At 35.8% G+C, this 16293-nt stretch overlaps 1 protein-coding gene across 15 annotated transcripts in view; it reads right to left on the bottom strand.

Annotated features, from left to right (window-relative positions):
- Positions 1 to 16293, bottom strand: part of LOC117402914 (receptor-type tyrosine-protein phosphatase kappa-like) — a 206625-nt gene that overhangs the window by 22341 nt on the left and 167991 nt on the right. For 11 of the 15 annotated variants that reach the window (XM_034004565.3, XM_059024017.1, XM_059024008.1 and 8 more), the window contains exons 15-17: positions 8756 to 8785; positions 6710 to 6870; positions 2426 to 2619 (exon numbers count right to left, since the gene is read on the bottom strand). In XM_034004565.3, coding sequence (XP_033860456.3) covers positions 2426 to 2619; positions 6710 to 6870; positions 8756 to 8785 — 385 coding nt within the window. The remainder of the gene's footprint in view (positions 1 to 2425; positions 2620 to 6709; positions 6871 to 8755; positions 8786 to 16293) is intronic. The other 4 variants (XM_034004568.3, XM_034004567.3, XM_034004566.3 and 1 more) reach the window with 1 other exon arrangement.

A 16293-nucleotide genomic window follows, 5' to 3' on the forward strand; every position in this document is an offset into this window, starting at 1 on the left:
TGTTAATAGATTATATTTATCAATTAACTAAATGCAAAGTGAGTGAACAGAAGAAAAATCTAAATCAAATCCATATTTGGTGTGACCACCCTTTGCCTTCAAAACAGCATCAATTCTTCTAGGTACACTTGCACAAAGTCAGGGATTTTGTAGGCATATAGTCAGGTGTATGATTAAACAATTATACCAAACAGGTGCTAATGATCATCAATTCAATATGTAGGTTGAACACAATCATTAACTGAAACAGAAACAGCTGTGTAGGAGGAATAAAACTGGGTGAGGAACAGCCAAACTCAGCTAACAAGGTGAGGTTGCTGAAGACAGTTTACTGTCAAAAGTCATACACCATGGCAAGACTGAGCACAGCAACAAGACACAAGGTAGTTATACTGCATCAGCAAGGTCTCTCCCAGGCAGAAATTTCAAGGCAGACAGGGGTTTCCAGATGTGCTGTCCAAGCTCTTTTGAAGAAGCACAAAGAAACAGGCAACGTTGAGGACCGTAGACGCAGTGGTCGGCCAAGGAAACTTACTGCAGCAGATGAAAGACACATCATGCTTATTTCCCTTCACAATCGGAAAATGTCCAGCAGTGCCATCAGCTCAGAATTGGCAGAAAACAGTGGGACCCTGGTACACCCATCTACTGTCCGGAGAAGTCTGGTCAGAAGTGGCCTTCATGGAAGACTTGCGGCCAAAAAGCCATACCTCCGACATGGAAACAAGGCCAAGCGACTCAACTATGCACGAAAACACAGGAACTGGGGTGCAGAAAAATGGCAGCAGGTGCTCTGGACTGATGAGTCAAAATTTGAAATATTTGGTTGTAGCGGAAGGCAGTTTGTTCGCCGAAGGGCTGGAGAGCAGTACACGAATGAGTGTCTGCAGGCAACAGTGAAGCATGGTGGAGGTTCCTTGCAAGTTTGGGGCTGCATTTCTGCAAATGAAGTTGGGGATTTGGTCAGAATTAATGGTCTCCTCAATGCTGAGAAGTACAGGCAGATACTTATCCATCATGCAATACCATCAGGGAGGCATCTGATTGGCCCCAAATTTATTCTGCAGCATGACAACGACCCCAAACATACAGCGAAAGTCATTAAGAACTATCTTCAGCATAAGAACAACAAGGAGTCCTGGAAGTGATGGAATGGCCCCCACAGAGCCCTGATCTCAACATCATCGAGTCTGTCTGGGATTACATGAAGAGAGAGAGAAGCAACTGAGGCTGCCTAAATCCACAGAAGAACTGTGGTTAGTTCTCCAAGATGTTTGGGCCAACCTACCTGCCGAGTTCCTTCAAAAACTGTGTGCAAGTGTACCTAGAAGAATTGATGCTGTTTTGAAGGCAAAGGGTGGTCACACCAAATATTGATTTGATGTAGATTTTTCTTCTGTTCACTCACTTTGCATTTAGTTAATTGATAAATATAAACTATTAACATGTCTATTTTTGAAAGCATTCTTACTTTACAGCATTTTTTCACACCTGCCTAAAACTTTTGCACAGTACTGTGTATATATATATATATATATATATATATATATATATATATATATATATATATATATATATATATATATATAAAAACAAATCAACCGTTAAAGTGTGTAAATCATAAAAAAGCTAAATGGATACTGCATGTTAATATTTTTGACTGCAAAAGCTTCGAAGCTGCAACAGAGTTCTTGATATCTGCTCTGAACAGCCAGCATGCTTACAGGAAATGCACCCCACATTTATGAGTTGTGGTCACTGATCCAATCATGAAGAGAGACTAAAATGAACTACATGGGTTGGTGCTGCACAAACAAAAACCTGACTTTCTCTGCAGGAAACACTGTCAGTTAACGAAACCTTACATAAACGTGAGCAGATTACTTTAAATTCCTGAACATAGATAATCCGCATATTGAACTTTGCACGCACAGGCTATTGGGGAGCAAACTGGAGCGCTTTTCAAAAACCTTTTGGTTTCATACATTACTGATATTGAAACCGTCACATTAGATATAAAAAAAAAAATGATCCCCTTTAAGTACACTACCATACTGGTTACAAAATGGTCATCTGCTATTCAAATATTTTGCTGTCAAACTGACCAAATATGGCTACTTTTCATTTACTTCTGGAACACCATTTACCTTACTAAAGCACAAAAAAATTAAACACTGCTATCATAGAAAATTGAATTAATGTTTCAATAACTCTAGGGCACAAATTTTGCATATGTTTTTTGTAAACCTCCGGTTAACTGAAATCCTGGAGGTGGAGATGGGGATTTGAAGTTGAGGTGTAACGGAATACTTTGAAACCTGGGTTTTTACTTCTGTTTAGAATGATGTAGTTTAGGTTGGTACACAACTCTGTAACGTGCAATGATTATGCAAATTCAATAACAATGTTCCCAGTAGAACCCAACCTCGTATTCCTCTTTGAATCCATAGCTGTCAGAAGTCTTCATCAAATTAATGTGCTGCAGCAAATCTGCCACCCTGATAGCAGGATGCAGCTGTCCGGTCTGATAGGGGGACTCGGTCCCTTCGCAGTGATAGCGTGGCACATCCAGCAGTCTGCTCGACTCTGCTGCTGCTGCTGCTGCTGTGTGGTTCTCATCTGAAGAAAGGAAATATAGCACTTAAATACAACTTGCATGCAGCAGAGAATCAGTCTACTGTATTTGCAAGATTTCACTTATTATTAAGCTCCAGAGGAGTGAAATTGGTAAACTCTTCAGGATGGTTTAAATGACTACAGTTCAGATTGTAAAATGCTGTAGATAATATTGATACAGACATGAAACTACAGTACTTTGAATAAACATATTAACCCAATTGTACAACAGAATTGCATTCAGATAAATTCACAGAATTGCAATAGGTTTGATTTGCCCACCTACCCGCCCTCCCCCAAAAATAGATTTATTACAGGTATTGACATCAAGTATAGTAAGCTGTAAACAATCTTGCTGTTGTCCCTTGTGTCTCTATAGGACTGAATTACTGTAATTGAGACACTGGAAGTATGTTTTGTATCCAGTTCCCAAAAAACATACATAATACACACAGCTAAACACTAGAGAAGTTTCCTTCTCCTCCAAAGTGTAATCTATCTTACTTTTTTTTTTTATTGAAGTTAACAATATTTAATAACTAGTTAAGTAGTGCCAACAAACTTTCTACTTCCCCCTTCGTTTGCCTTTTACTTTCTAACTTACTGTACCGCTACCTAGGAAATCTGTTTCATTTTCTAATTATAATTTGCAGAAGTTAGGTTAATCCTTTAAAATCAGCACTGAGGGCCCTGCTTGATCTTTTTGTCACGAGAGAACTTCAGCATATTGACTGAAGCTAAGAAGGGATTCAAATAACTTACTTTTTTCAGAAATATCATTGTACATACATTTAAATTTTATATCTGTACAAAGATTTTTTTCTTTTCTTTTTTTAGGTAGATGGGTAAGATATAAAACATAATACCTAATTTATTAGGTTGAGAGAAAAAGAGAGTAAAAACCCTTGCACAGCTCTACTTAAAACACAGCCCCTGACCCCCTTTAAAATAAAAAATAAACAAAGAAACAAAAAAAACACAATTATATTGTGACTTTCTCCAGCCTCTTCTCCTCGCAGACAGGATTTAAACCTTTGACCCTCCAAAGGTAAATGTGTTACCTACTGTAGTGAGCCATGTTCTTTCAGCTGCACAAAATTAAAAGCAACAATATCAACTATATTGTACTGTGTCAGATCTGATTTTCTTTGGGAACATGAACTTTGTTTTTTTAATCTTGTTACAGTCAACTCCAGTTTCCTTTTTATTGGGACTGTGGCATTTATTGTTTAGCGAGAAGGGAACACCTGCCTTGTGAGCCTACGTGAATAACCAATCCAACTTATGCAGCTTCTGGGAAACCATCAATAAAATCTTAATTACAAAAGCAGAAGTACTATAAGAAGTGATGAAGCTTTGTAATTAAATTGGGCACAAAGACTGTCAAACATAATCTACTGATTATAACCGGCTTACTGATGCCTCATTATTATTCTCAAAGTTAATTTCTGATAAGATATTTGATTGGTTTTGTGATTTTAGCAACAATGCAGTCAGACCCCAGACACTTTTTTTTTTAAAAGAACAAGGTTATTTGCTTAAATAGCTAAAAAAACACACTTACCAGTTATTGGCACTTTACCAATGAGGCACCAAAGAAAAACATAAAAAGGGTTAAGCCAAAGTCACATTTACAGCAAAAATAAATACATTACACCTTTCTAAACCAACATGGGTATCAGATGGATATGTTGGTAACAAACATACAACTACTTTTTAATTGAAATACACTATAATACATTTTACTTACAGTGGTTGCCTGTAGCAACAAAATGAAAGCCAACTGCACATCACACAACACCACATGCCACAGGAAAACAATCACATTTAATGTCGACCAAATAAGACTGTTGAAAATTGCATTCTACATCAAAGTTCAAGCTGAAAAGGGCACATGGCCCCATCAGTCATGTTTTTTCTGCTGTGCCGTATACCTAATTCTGTCTAAACCAATGACTCTGAGGTCTTATTCCTATGTCAGATACTTTTCTAATGTAGCCTGGGGTTGCCTTTCTTAAAGGGCTAACTACTAATTTCCAAAGCAGCTCACCTCTTGTACTTACTGTACAATTATTTTTAAGCACAGGTTTCCAGGCACATTTGAAAAAATATTACAAATTACTTTAAAACAAACAACAACAAAAACCATCTGGCACGGACTAGTCTTATATTCTTAAATCAAGTATTAGTAACCCGGGTAAAAGTCAATGCTAGCATTACGTCCGGTAGAATACATGTAAGAGCAATTACTTGTAATGAATTCTTCACCAAAAAATATATATATTTCTATATTATGATAACTTCTGTTTTGCTGTCATCATCTTTACATTTTATTTCTAAAATGATATTGTTCGATTACATTAGTTGGACTTAAACATTAATATTTGTGCAGTCTTTGGAGATATTTGGCTAGGATAGAAGCAATGTTGTTTGCCCAATTTGAAAATGCAGTTGTCTGTTAACAAAAACAGACAACTTAAAACTGGCAGTTCTGGGAATATTTCTTTCACAGCTTCAGAAACAAAATGGCCAGAGGCAAATCTCAACTTAAGTGCAATAAGCCAATTCTGTTCACTGGTGTTGTTTAATATGGATTCAAAGCCAGGGGCTGTTCAAAAGGTTTTGACCCTGCACACCAATTAACTTGGATCAGTTTCAAGGCCTCAGGAGTCTTGTCTTAAATCTGCCATGTCTTAACTGTAGAACGGATATGACTTCAATGCAGCATTGCTTTGGCTGTGGGAATAAGGAACATATTGTTCTGAAAAACTGGAAACAATTGGAAGTGTCACCCTTTGTCTGTATTAAGCTGGCTTTACAGCACAGTTCAGACAGAGTAGATATCTGCAATTTCTGATAAGTGTGCAGCAATTATCTATTTGTAGAACAGGCCCGTAATTCCCCCTAAATAAATCCCTCCCCAACGGCACCATGGACAATATATGAAAAGAAATGTAATGCATGCAAGGAAACACAAGCCATGCGGGAACTGATGACAAAGGACTAGGTCCTCACCTAACACAGCAGTCGGCACAAGTGGATCATTGGGCACTGTGGGAAAATAAAGCTCATGAAGAAAGCTGTTTACCTTTTGTATTTTTAATAAGCCACATACTGCTTATTCATCACGAAGAGAAAAACAACCACTATTTTGGAGGGGGGGGGGGGGGAGGAGGAGGGGTTTAAACACACCAATTTATGTACTGCCGTTACTGGAGACCTCTGGACACAGTGTATTGTAATGTTTTCTACATTCAAAAGATAGTAAATTATTAATATTACATTATATGGGGTCTTGACAAAACATTAAGTCTTACATTGCGTAAACTACTGGTACTAATGTAATTAAAAATCAACATCTCAATGATCTAATTGGCTTCCATTGCTGTAATTTATGATTATGAAATGAATGAAGAATGACTTGAATAAATTTGAATAAATTTAGATAAAAGATCAGAACTGCAATTAGAAATATATTATATTTATTTGCTACTAGTTGTAAGTGTTGTTGTAACTAGTCATTTGTTTTAGATGTTGTGGGTGTTTTTCCATTTAAATCATAAAGTGTTTTGTGTCAGTTTCATGGATGGGCTTACTAATAGCAAAACTTTTACAATACATTTACTGGCTAGTAAACAGTTTCTACCCAGTACAGATATTAAAAAATGCAAAAAGAGCTTGCAAAAGCCAAAAAATGGCATCAGTTAAGATCATACATATCAAACATAAACTTGCTGTTTCTTTGTAGTAAATAAAGCACCAATGCCAAATAAATACATTTGACAGACATGAGACATCAGTCCTATCGTCAAGAAAACAAACTTTTTTCTGCTTCTGGTTGCACTTCTTTGCATCACTAAATGTAATTTCTCTCCGACATACTAAAGGAAACTGCAAAAAATGAAACAGTCATAACTCAGTGTGGTTTTAATAACCTCCGTTAAAAGGATATGCAGACACAGAAAAAAAAAAATGCATTTCCAATGCTACAGAAATGTAAAAAATGTTTTCCCACTGCAAAGGAAACGCATCACAACTTTCTCACACGTATCCAATATCTGGTGTTTTGTCCCTGAACATTCCTGGTACTTACACCTATTGCTGAAGTTGTGTGAGTCCATGAAGGTGACAGCCAGGGGATCCTCTGCATGCAGAGTGCTCTGATCAGCATAGCTCCTGTCCATTGCATTGACCATGTGAGTCATCTCCTGACGGGTGGTTCCAATGACATCCTTCCGCTTCTTGGCAAGTTTTCTATAATTCACCAAAAATCAATGTAGTGATCAGCTGCATGTGGACATTTAGAAACATTATCACAAACACACACACCCCTTATTGCTGATAACTTACATTACTGCAGATTCAGGATCTCGACCTGTAATTGACTAATGATTTAATGTACAGTATACAGTCAAAAAAAAGTAACCAGGTTCATATTTTTAGTTCCTAGCCTTGTACCTTTCTTTACATTAATTTTGGAAGTTTGCACCTTGTCTCACCTTGTTTTTTTGACAGCAACTTGACTGATGTGATTAATAACACAACAATATTTGATTACAAAAGGGATTAATGAGAAAATGTAACCAAGTTAACTCCCTTGGCTAGCACTTCTATGGCAGGCTTAATGGTAAAATCAATACTTCATTGTGGTGATTACAAGATTACAAAAGACTTTCAGCTTGAAGAAAACCACACAGATTCAACTCAAAGCTATATTAAAAATAACTTCGAAAAGCACCTCTCACACATATACCTAACATTTACATCAATTTCAATTCTATAATGCTGAATATAAAGGGGAAGTAAACAAATGTGTTGTCACTTAAATGAGACTTTACAAGCAACTTGTGTATATTAATCTTGTGTCATTTTATAAATATGCGTGTTTCAATAGCTCAGACTCCAACAATACCAATATAAGCATGTAGAAAACATGTGAATCAAAAAATTGAGAGAGAAAAAAAATAACTGAAGCCTGAACCTAAGGCAGACAAAAGTGAAAACAATTCATCAAGATTATCTCCTTTGCATAAAAAAAGCAAGCAGGTGGAGGTTTTGGCAGGAGCTGTGAAATTGTTTTATTTCTTGTTATGGTATTATGAAACTAATTATCTGTTGCATATAGCAATTTCCACTTATCTGGAAAATAAAATTAACAGTAAATAGGCACACACAGCAGTAGCCATGGTAACAACAGTTTCATTCCTTCAAAATTAATACTTTGTTTCACACAGGAGTTTAATACCTTTTTCAAAGCAATTAAATAGCTTTTTTTTTTTTTTTTTTACATATAACAATATCAAACACATACATTAGTTCTGTATTAAGAGACTGCCCCCTGCTGCTGTAATTACATTTGCCAGTAAAAGGGGCATATATCAAAGTCTGTGTTGTGATTTAATAGTACAATGCAATTACAACAAATTACCTGTTTAAAATAGCCACTTTTTTCCACAACTGAGTTTTGCTGTAGAGTTTAAAAGGTGCAAGCAGCTTGCAATGTATTTGATTGCTTTTCACAATTTCACTATTTTTGGTGTTGGCAGTAATTACGAATTGAGTTATTTTGCTCTGATATTGAGGCATTATCGTTTTACTCTAAATTTGCCTTTGCCTGGTTTTGAGCTTGTCTAAAAATCCTAATTCCTGAGACTGAACAGCCTTCTTCATTCCATTTACATCATGTGATAACGTGAATCGAAAAGCCAGTGTCACAGGATTTGAAGGTAAAGGCAGATTTAGAGAAATAATAACAAAATATGAATATTTTAGCAACACAACCACTCCGAACGATTGCAACTATAGAATAGTAAGGAAAATGTAGGGGGGGGGGGGGAGGAATTATTCAGAACCTACTTACTCTAAGGTAGATGTATTAATCACTTTGTAGAAAAGTAATTTTCAAACATTATGGCTAAGAAGACATATTGAAATGAATGCATAAACAAATGCAGCATTCTTTTTTCAAATGTTAAAACAAGTTATTTTGAATAAGATACCAGTGTTTGGGCGACCAATGTATGATGTATTTTTTCTTTATGTAATTGTCTGACTTTTCTGTGTTTTTCATTGAAAAAAGGATACTGCATCTTTAAAATATTTTAAAAGTACTGTAAAAATGCACCCGTTTTCTACTTACAGGTAATATGAATAAGAATAGTAGCTCCTCCTGGCAAGCAAATCAGAGACAGTAGAATCAAGATTAATTGGTGAATGCAAAGTGTGAATCAGTTATAGCAACAAAGCAGAAAATAATGTGAGTTAACAACCATTCATTTGGTTAGCATTTCAATTTGTTCATGATTTTCTTATTACACTGAGTGCAATTGAACTAGTTATTAAAAACTGGTTGTGCAGGAAATCATTATAGATAATTGCATGCAATATGTATTTATTTCAGTCTTAAATAAACAAAAAATAATAATTGTAATGGATTATATATTTCAACCATGCATTAATGTCAATGTTTAAAACCTATTTTAATCTACCACATGTCTTGGAGACTTGCACCAAGACAATCAATACACAGTAACCATAATAATATAGTAAATAACATTTGTAAAAAGCTAGATTGTATGATTATATAATACAAAGTTATTGCCTATTGAAAAACAATTTAGAAAACGTATTTCAATTAAATCACTCCCTGGTACATTTTAAAGATGCAGTATCTCCCAATTTGCATGGACATAATAACGGATGGTATTTCTGATGTTGTAAAAATTCACATGACATAATTAAACTGGCGTATTATGCAATTGGAATCCAATTATGTTTTTTTTTTTCATTTTAATATTAAAATAACTCCTTACATTTTAGTAATTATTGGCAATGAATTACTTTAATTACTCATTGCATCTTGTTAATTATTGACAATGAAACACTGTATGTCAACACATTATCCATTTAACAAACAAATCTACTTAAGAAATAGTATCATAAATTGCATTCAAATTTAAGCCCAATATATCCTCTCTCATCAGTTTATCTTCATACAAAATCAACACATTCACTTGAGATGAACCAGATTTCTTCATTTCCTATCTCTTCACAAAACTCTCAAATCTACAGCATGTTCTTCGTTGGAAGGTCAAGCATGTTTTATTCCACTTATGTACGCAGCATATATTATTATTATTAATTTCTTAGCAGACGCCCTTATCCAGGGTGACTTACAATTGTTACAAGATATCACTATGTTTTTTTACACATTATTTTTACATACAAATACACATTTATACAGTTGGGTTTTTACTGGAACAATCTAGGTAAAGTCCTTGCTTTGAACCCACAACCCTCCGGTCAAGAGTCCAGAGCCCGGTTGAATAGACCAAACAGAACTGTTTCTTATTGAAAAAAGAAAAGCCTTTTGTACATGCACATAATAGAGATAGAATTCAAAAGCAGCAAACACCTCTATATCCAAGGAGAATCAAGATCCATCAGTTGATACTCAGATACAGGAAATACTCATATAATTGATAAACTGAAAACCCACTACTTTAATAATTGGCTACAATGCTTTGGCTTTCACCTTCTTCAGATAGCATGGTAGAAATAGCTAGATACACTGACATTGTTATTTATGAAATACAATTCAAAGCTGCTGCAGTATGTCCACTGTTTTGTCATTTCAAATATTTTCACAAAACAAACTTTTAAGCTGCAGTCTCAAGTGCAAAAGCACATCATGAAAAAACACATTTGTAGTGCAAGAGGTCCCGGGTTCGCGCCTGCCCTCCGCCTGTGTGTGGATTGCCTCCCCCTGAGTGATGCGCCTGCCTGTGTTAACCGAGATTGCTACAGTATGTTGTGTTTGGATTATATGGCATTAGAATATTATATATATATATATATATATATATATATATATATATATATATATATATATATATATATATATATATATATATATATATATTAGTAAAAACAAGTAGCTTTCGAGTTAAGGTGAGTGAAAGCAATAAATTAAAAAACAAATGGGTTGTAGGGAGATATGCAAATAAAGCATTACAAGGCAACTTGTAAAAGTTAGGCAACTTTCACGCGATTTGATTGGCTCTTGATTTGATTGGCTCCCTATAACCCATTTGTTTTTTAATTTATTGATTTCACTCACCTTAACTCAAAAGCTACTTCTTTTTACTTACTCTCCTGAGCCTTTCTGAAATCAAAATACAGTTGTACTGATGAGCCCCAAAAAGGGCGAAACGTATGCAGCTACTGTATTTTGACTTTTAAAACGCTGTGAATGTAGAAGCCGTTGGGCAACTTTCACGAGATTTGATTGGCTCTTGTAATGCTTTATTTGCATATCTACCTATAACCCATATATATATATATATATATATATATATATATATATATATATATATATATATATATATATATATATATATATATATATGTGTGTGTGTGTGTGTGTGTGTGTATGAACACAGTGCCTTGCATAAGTATTCACCCCCCCTTGGACTTTTCCACATTTTGTAGTGTTACAACCTGGAATTACAATGGATTTAATTAGGATTTTTTGTCACTGATCTACACAAAATAGTCCATAATGTCGAAGTGGGGAAAAAAATCTACATATTTTTCAAAATTATTTACAAATAAAAAACTGAAAAGTCTTGATTGCAGAAGTATTCACCCCCTTTGCTGTGACACCCTTAAATAAGCTCTGGTGCAACCAATTGCCTTCAGAAGTCACATAATTAGTTGAATGGAGTCCACCTGTGTGCAATTAAAGTGTCACATGATCTCAGATTAAATACACCTGTTTCTGGAAGGCCCCAGAGTTTGTTAGAGAGCATATCTAAACAAACAGCATCATGAAGACCAAGGAGCTATCAAAACAAGTCCGGGATAAAGTTCTGGAGAAGCACCAATCAGGGTTGGGTTATAAAAAAATATCCCAAACTTTGAACATCCCCCGGAGCACCGTTAAATCCATTATTAAAAAATGGAAAGAATATGGCACAACCTCGCCTAGAGAAGGCCGTCCACCAAAACTCAGTGACCAGGTAAGGAGGGCATTAGTCAGAGAAGCAACCAAGAGGCCAATGGTAACTCTGATGGAGCTGGAGAGATCCACAGCTGAGATGGGAGAAACCGTCCATGGGAAACTATAACCCGGACGCTCCACAAAGCTGGGCTTTATGGAAGAGTGGCGAGAAGAAAGTCATTGCTGAAAAAAAACCATATCAAATCCTGTTTGGATTTTGCCAAAAGGCATGTGGGAGACACAGCAAACATGTGGAAAAAGGTTCTGTGGTCTGATGAGACCAAAATTGAACTTTTTGGCCTTAGCGCAAAACGCTATGTGTGGCGCAAAGCCAACACTGCTCATCACCCTGAGAACACCATCCCCACGGTGAAGCATGGTGGTGGCAGCATCATGTTATGGGGATGCTTTTCATCGGCAGGGACTGGGAAACTGGTCAGGATTGAGGGCAAGATGGATCGAGCCAAATACCGGGAAATTCTAGAGGAAAACCTGTTTCAGTCTGCAAGAGACCTAGGACTGGGTCAGAGGTTCACCTTCCAGCAAGACAATGACCCCAAACACACAGCCAAAGCTACACTGGAGTGGTTTAAAAACAAGAACCTGAATGTCTTAGAATGGCCCAGTCAAAGCCCAGACCTCAATCAGATTGAGAATCTGTGGCAAGACTTGAAAATTGCTGTTCACCAACGGTCCCCATCCAACTTGACAGAGCTTGAGCACTTTTGCCAAGAAGAATGAGCAAAAATTGCAGGATCCAGATGTGCAAAGCTGGTAGAGACCCAAAAAGACTCGCAGCTGTAATTGCTGCCAAAGGTGCTTCTACCAAGTATTGACTCAGGGGGGTGAATACTTATGCAACCAACAAATGTCTTTTTTTTTTAGTTTAATTAACTTTTGTGTCACAATAAAAAATATTTAGCACCTTCAAAGTGTTAAGTATGTTGTGTAAATCAAATGGTAAAAATCCCAATTAAATCAATTTTAATTCCAGGTTGTAACACTACAACATGTGGAAAAGTCCAAGGGGGGTGAATACTTATGCAAGGCACTGTGTATATATATATATATATATATATATATATATATATATATATATATATATATATATATATATATATATATATATATAAATTAAGCACACAATGCTACACATACAAGACACAGGCAGATAGTGGTGCAGAAGGTAAATCAAGCCATGGCAAAGTCTAAATGAGCCAAAAAGCCTTTTAAATTCATCTTAATTGGCAGAACAATCTTGGGAGGCCCCTAGATTGTTCTGCCAATTAGTATTCATTTGAAGATATTCATTACACATCAGCATGATTTGCCTCCTGTTCTGTCAGTGCTTGGTATACAGCATCACAGCCATCTCCATTCTGCTATTTCTGCTTTTTTGTATTATTTTCTCACCGTCATATATTCTAAAACTTCTCTACTCTCATCTCTTTTTTTGGTTAACAATTGTTTTGCTTTAAAAATGTGGAAGCTTGGGATGTATACAGTTTAGCATAGAAGTCAAATAGATAATAAAGTTAAAGCAGATATTTTAAATTGAAAAAAAAAAAGAAATTCACACCTTAGTGAGTTGTCTGGCTTTGGATTTCACATTAAGGCTAACAGATCATAGCATTATATAAATTATATAACAGCTGTAATAGCCATGCCTGTAGTTGCTAATCTAATCTATCCCTAAGAATTTTTTTTGGCAAAAAAAAGGATATTACATTTTATGTGTATTTTAGGTCAGAAGATACCAAGCTTTACTTAATACCATAATCATCAATGAGGATGCAATGAATGGAAAAATCCAATAGATGGTGCTAATGTTTTCTCAAATTTTACTTTAAGCAGTTATTCAAATATCATAAAAAAAATACTTAGGATGCATAGGGGTAGATGTACTAAGTGTTGCACCTGTCGCAATAGTCGCATTGCTTTTTCTCGTGCATGGACAGTTGTGCTCAATGCATTTTTGAGGCGAACATGAGACAGGATGCATAGAGCTGCAAATAGTGCTGCATTGAAGTACATGTTCGCGCTGACAGTAAAAGAACATACTAACAAATAAGCAACACATTAAACTAAAACAAGAGTGTTAACTGAGAGACAAGCAATCCATTTATGTGGCTTTTACACACGCTTTACTGAAAATAAAGCGTGGGGCAGCAGTGTGGAGTAGTGGTTAGGGCTCTGGAGGGTCGTTGGTTCAATCCCAGGTGGTGGACACTGCTGCTGTACCCTTGAGCAAGGTACTTTACCTAGATTGCTCCAGTAAAAACCCAACTGTATAAATGGGTAATTGTATATAAAAATAATGTGATATCTTGTAACAATTGTAAGTTGCCTTGGATAAGGGCGTCTGCGAAGAAATAAATAAATAAAAATAAAAATAATGAGTTTGTCAGAGCGCTGCACTTTGCTGGACAGCCACTGTTTATTGTAGAGAGGTATGTATTGGTGACTTTGTGCGACAGTAGTCTGTCCATCAGCTAAAACACTGCCTAACGCCAACAATCTTAAATCGGAAATATGACAGAAAATGGTGATGCTTTAGTTGGTAAACTTCTATGGAATGCATTGATGTAAATGTCCAGTGTGATTTTTGACGTGTCTCCCGATGGCTTGCACCACCTAGTTCTGTCAATGATTTTATTTTGATGATTTCAAGGCAAATAAACCTGGCTTGTTTTGTGCTGATGTCATGTTCATACCATCTGTAGATACCATTTCTGTCTGCACAGCGATTGCCCAAACATTCGCAAAGTACCAGCTGACTTGGGAAAACGTGGCTTTGACTTTCACAGATTCTGCTCATCATACATGCCAGGGACATTATTAATCAGAAACCAGAACTGCTACGCATCATATTCCACACGTACAGTGTGTATACGGAGATTCTTCCCCACCCCCGATATTTGTACTGATGTTTAAATTAAAATCAATTTTTTTCCAACTCTATCCCTATTTTAATATATGGAATGAATATTTATTTATTTATTAACATAAAAAGCTTTTTGGGGATGAAGGTGGGGGCCCCCATTATAGAATCTGATGAGATTAAACTGCCCTTCATTTATATTTATTTATATATTTATATATATATATATATATATATATATATATATATATATATATATATATATATATATATATATATATATATATATATATTATGATTTATATATATCACACACACAGAGTTGTAGTCAAATGTTTACATACCCCAATAGAAATGTATAATTTCTAGAAACTCCAAAAATGCTGATTCAAAAGTATTCATACCCTGACAAGGAAAATTAAATGAATAACTAGTTGAGGCACCTTTAACAATGCTAACCTCTTTTAAACGATTAGAATATTAGTCAATAAGCTTTTGGCATGATTCTTTAGTGATTTCTTCAACTAGTTCATTCAAATTCCGAGGACTTCTTGTGCACAGCCATCTTCAACTCACACCAAAGATTCTCAAATCGGATTTAGATTGGGACTTTGACAAGATCATTTCAGAACCTTGATTTTATTTTTCTTTAACCATTCTGAAGTAGATTTGATGTGTGTTTTGGGTGGTTGTTGTGTTGGAAAGTCCATTTGTGCTTTAAACCAAGTTTTATAGCGGAGAGTTTCATCCGATTGGCCAATATCTATTGGTATGCTATGGAATCCATTTTACCATGTTTTGGAACTACATTTCCTGTGCCATTAGAGGAACAGCCCTATATAAAGATATTACCACCTCCATTCTTGACAGTAGATATGGGGTACTTTTCTTTGTACGCCTCACCAGACTTTCTCCAAGTGACCAAATAGCTCAGTTGTTGTTTCATCACTAAACCTCTGACCAGAACTCATATCCATCATTCAAATGCTGTTTTGCAAACTTTAAGCGATTGTCCTTGTGATGTTTTCCTAAGAGTGGCTCTTTCCTTGGCCTGTGACCATTAAGACCTTCACCATGCAATACTTGACTTATGGTTAAAATGGAAACCTCAGTCCTACTTGCAGCCAATTCACTTTGAATATCTTTGGCAGTCAATCTCGGATTGTTATTAACCTTCCTCACAATTCTTCTACTTGTTCTTGGTGAAAGCACCTTCTTTCTTCCAGACGAGGGAGCGTTGTGACAGTACCATGAGTCTTATACTTCTTGATAATAGAAACAATAGTTGAAATTGGGATACTCAAAATGCTTGGAAATCTTCTTGTATCCGTCTCCACCTTTATGACAACAAATAATTTTAGATAGCTCTTTACGTTTTCCCACATTGACTTATTGGTAATGACAGCAATCATCCTATGCCTAACCCTTTTATACTCTCTAAGAATGTTCACCTACAATCCAGCATTTTCTAGAATTTTCTAGAATATGGGGTGGCTTGCATAAAAGTGGAGTAACTGAAGAGTATCTACTCTCAGGTAAACAGTAGAGTAAACAGCAGAGCAAGGTTAGTCTGCTTTCACCACAGCTGAGTAAGCTTACTAAAGTAGTAAATAAGAGTAAGTTAAACCTGGGTAGAGGCTGGTTTAGTAGAGGAGTAGGCTACTTACTTTCATTTAGTATTTGGAATATTGAACAAGACCTGGAAGAGTATTTAGAGATCGGTGTAATCCGGTGTAAATAAAAGTATCTGCTGACCTACAAGGAGTAAGTGAGGCATCAGCCTGCAGAATTGTAA

This window comes from Acipenser ruthenus, chromosome 5 (genome assembly GCF_902713425.1).
Source record: "Acipenser ruthenus chromosome 5, fAciRut3.2 maternal haplotype, whole genome shotgun sequence".
NCBI lineage: Eukaryota > Metazoa > Chordata > Actinopteri > Acipenseriformes > Acipenseridae > Acipenser > Acipenser ruthenus.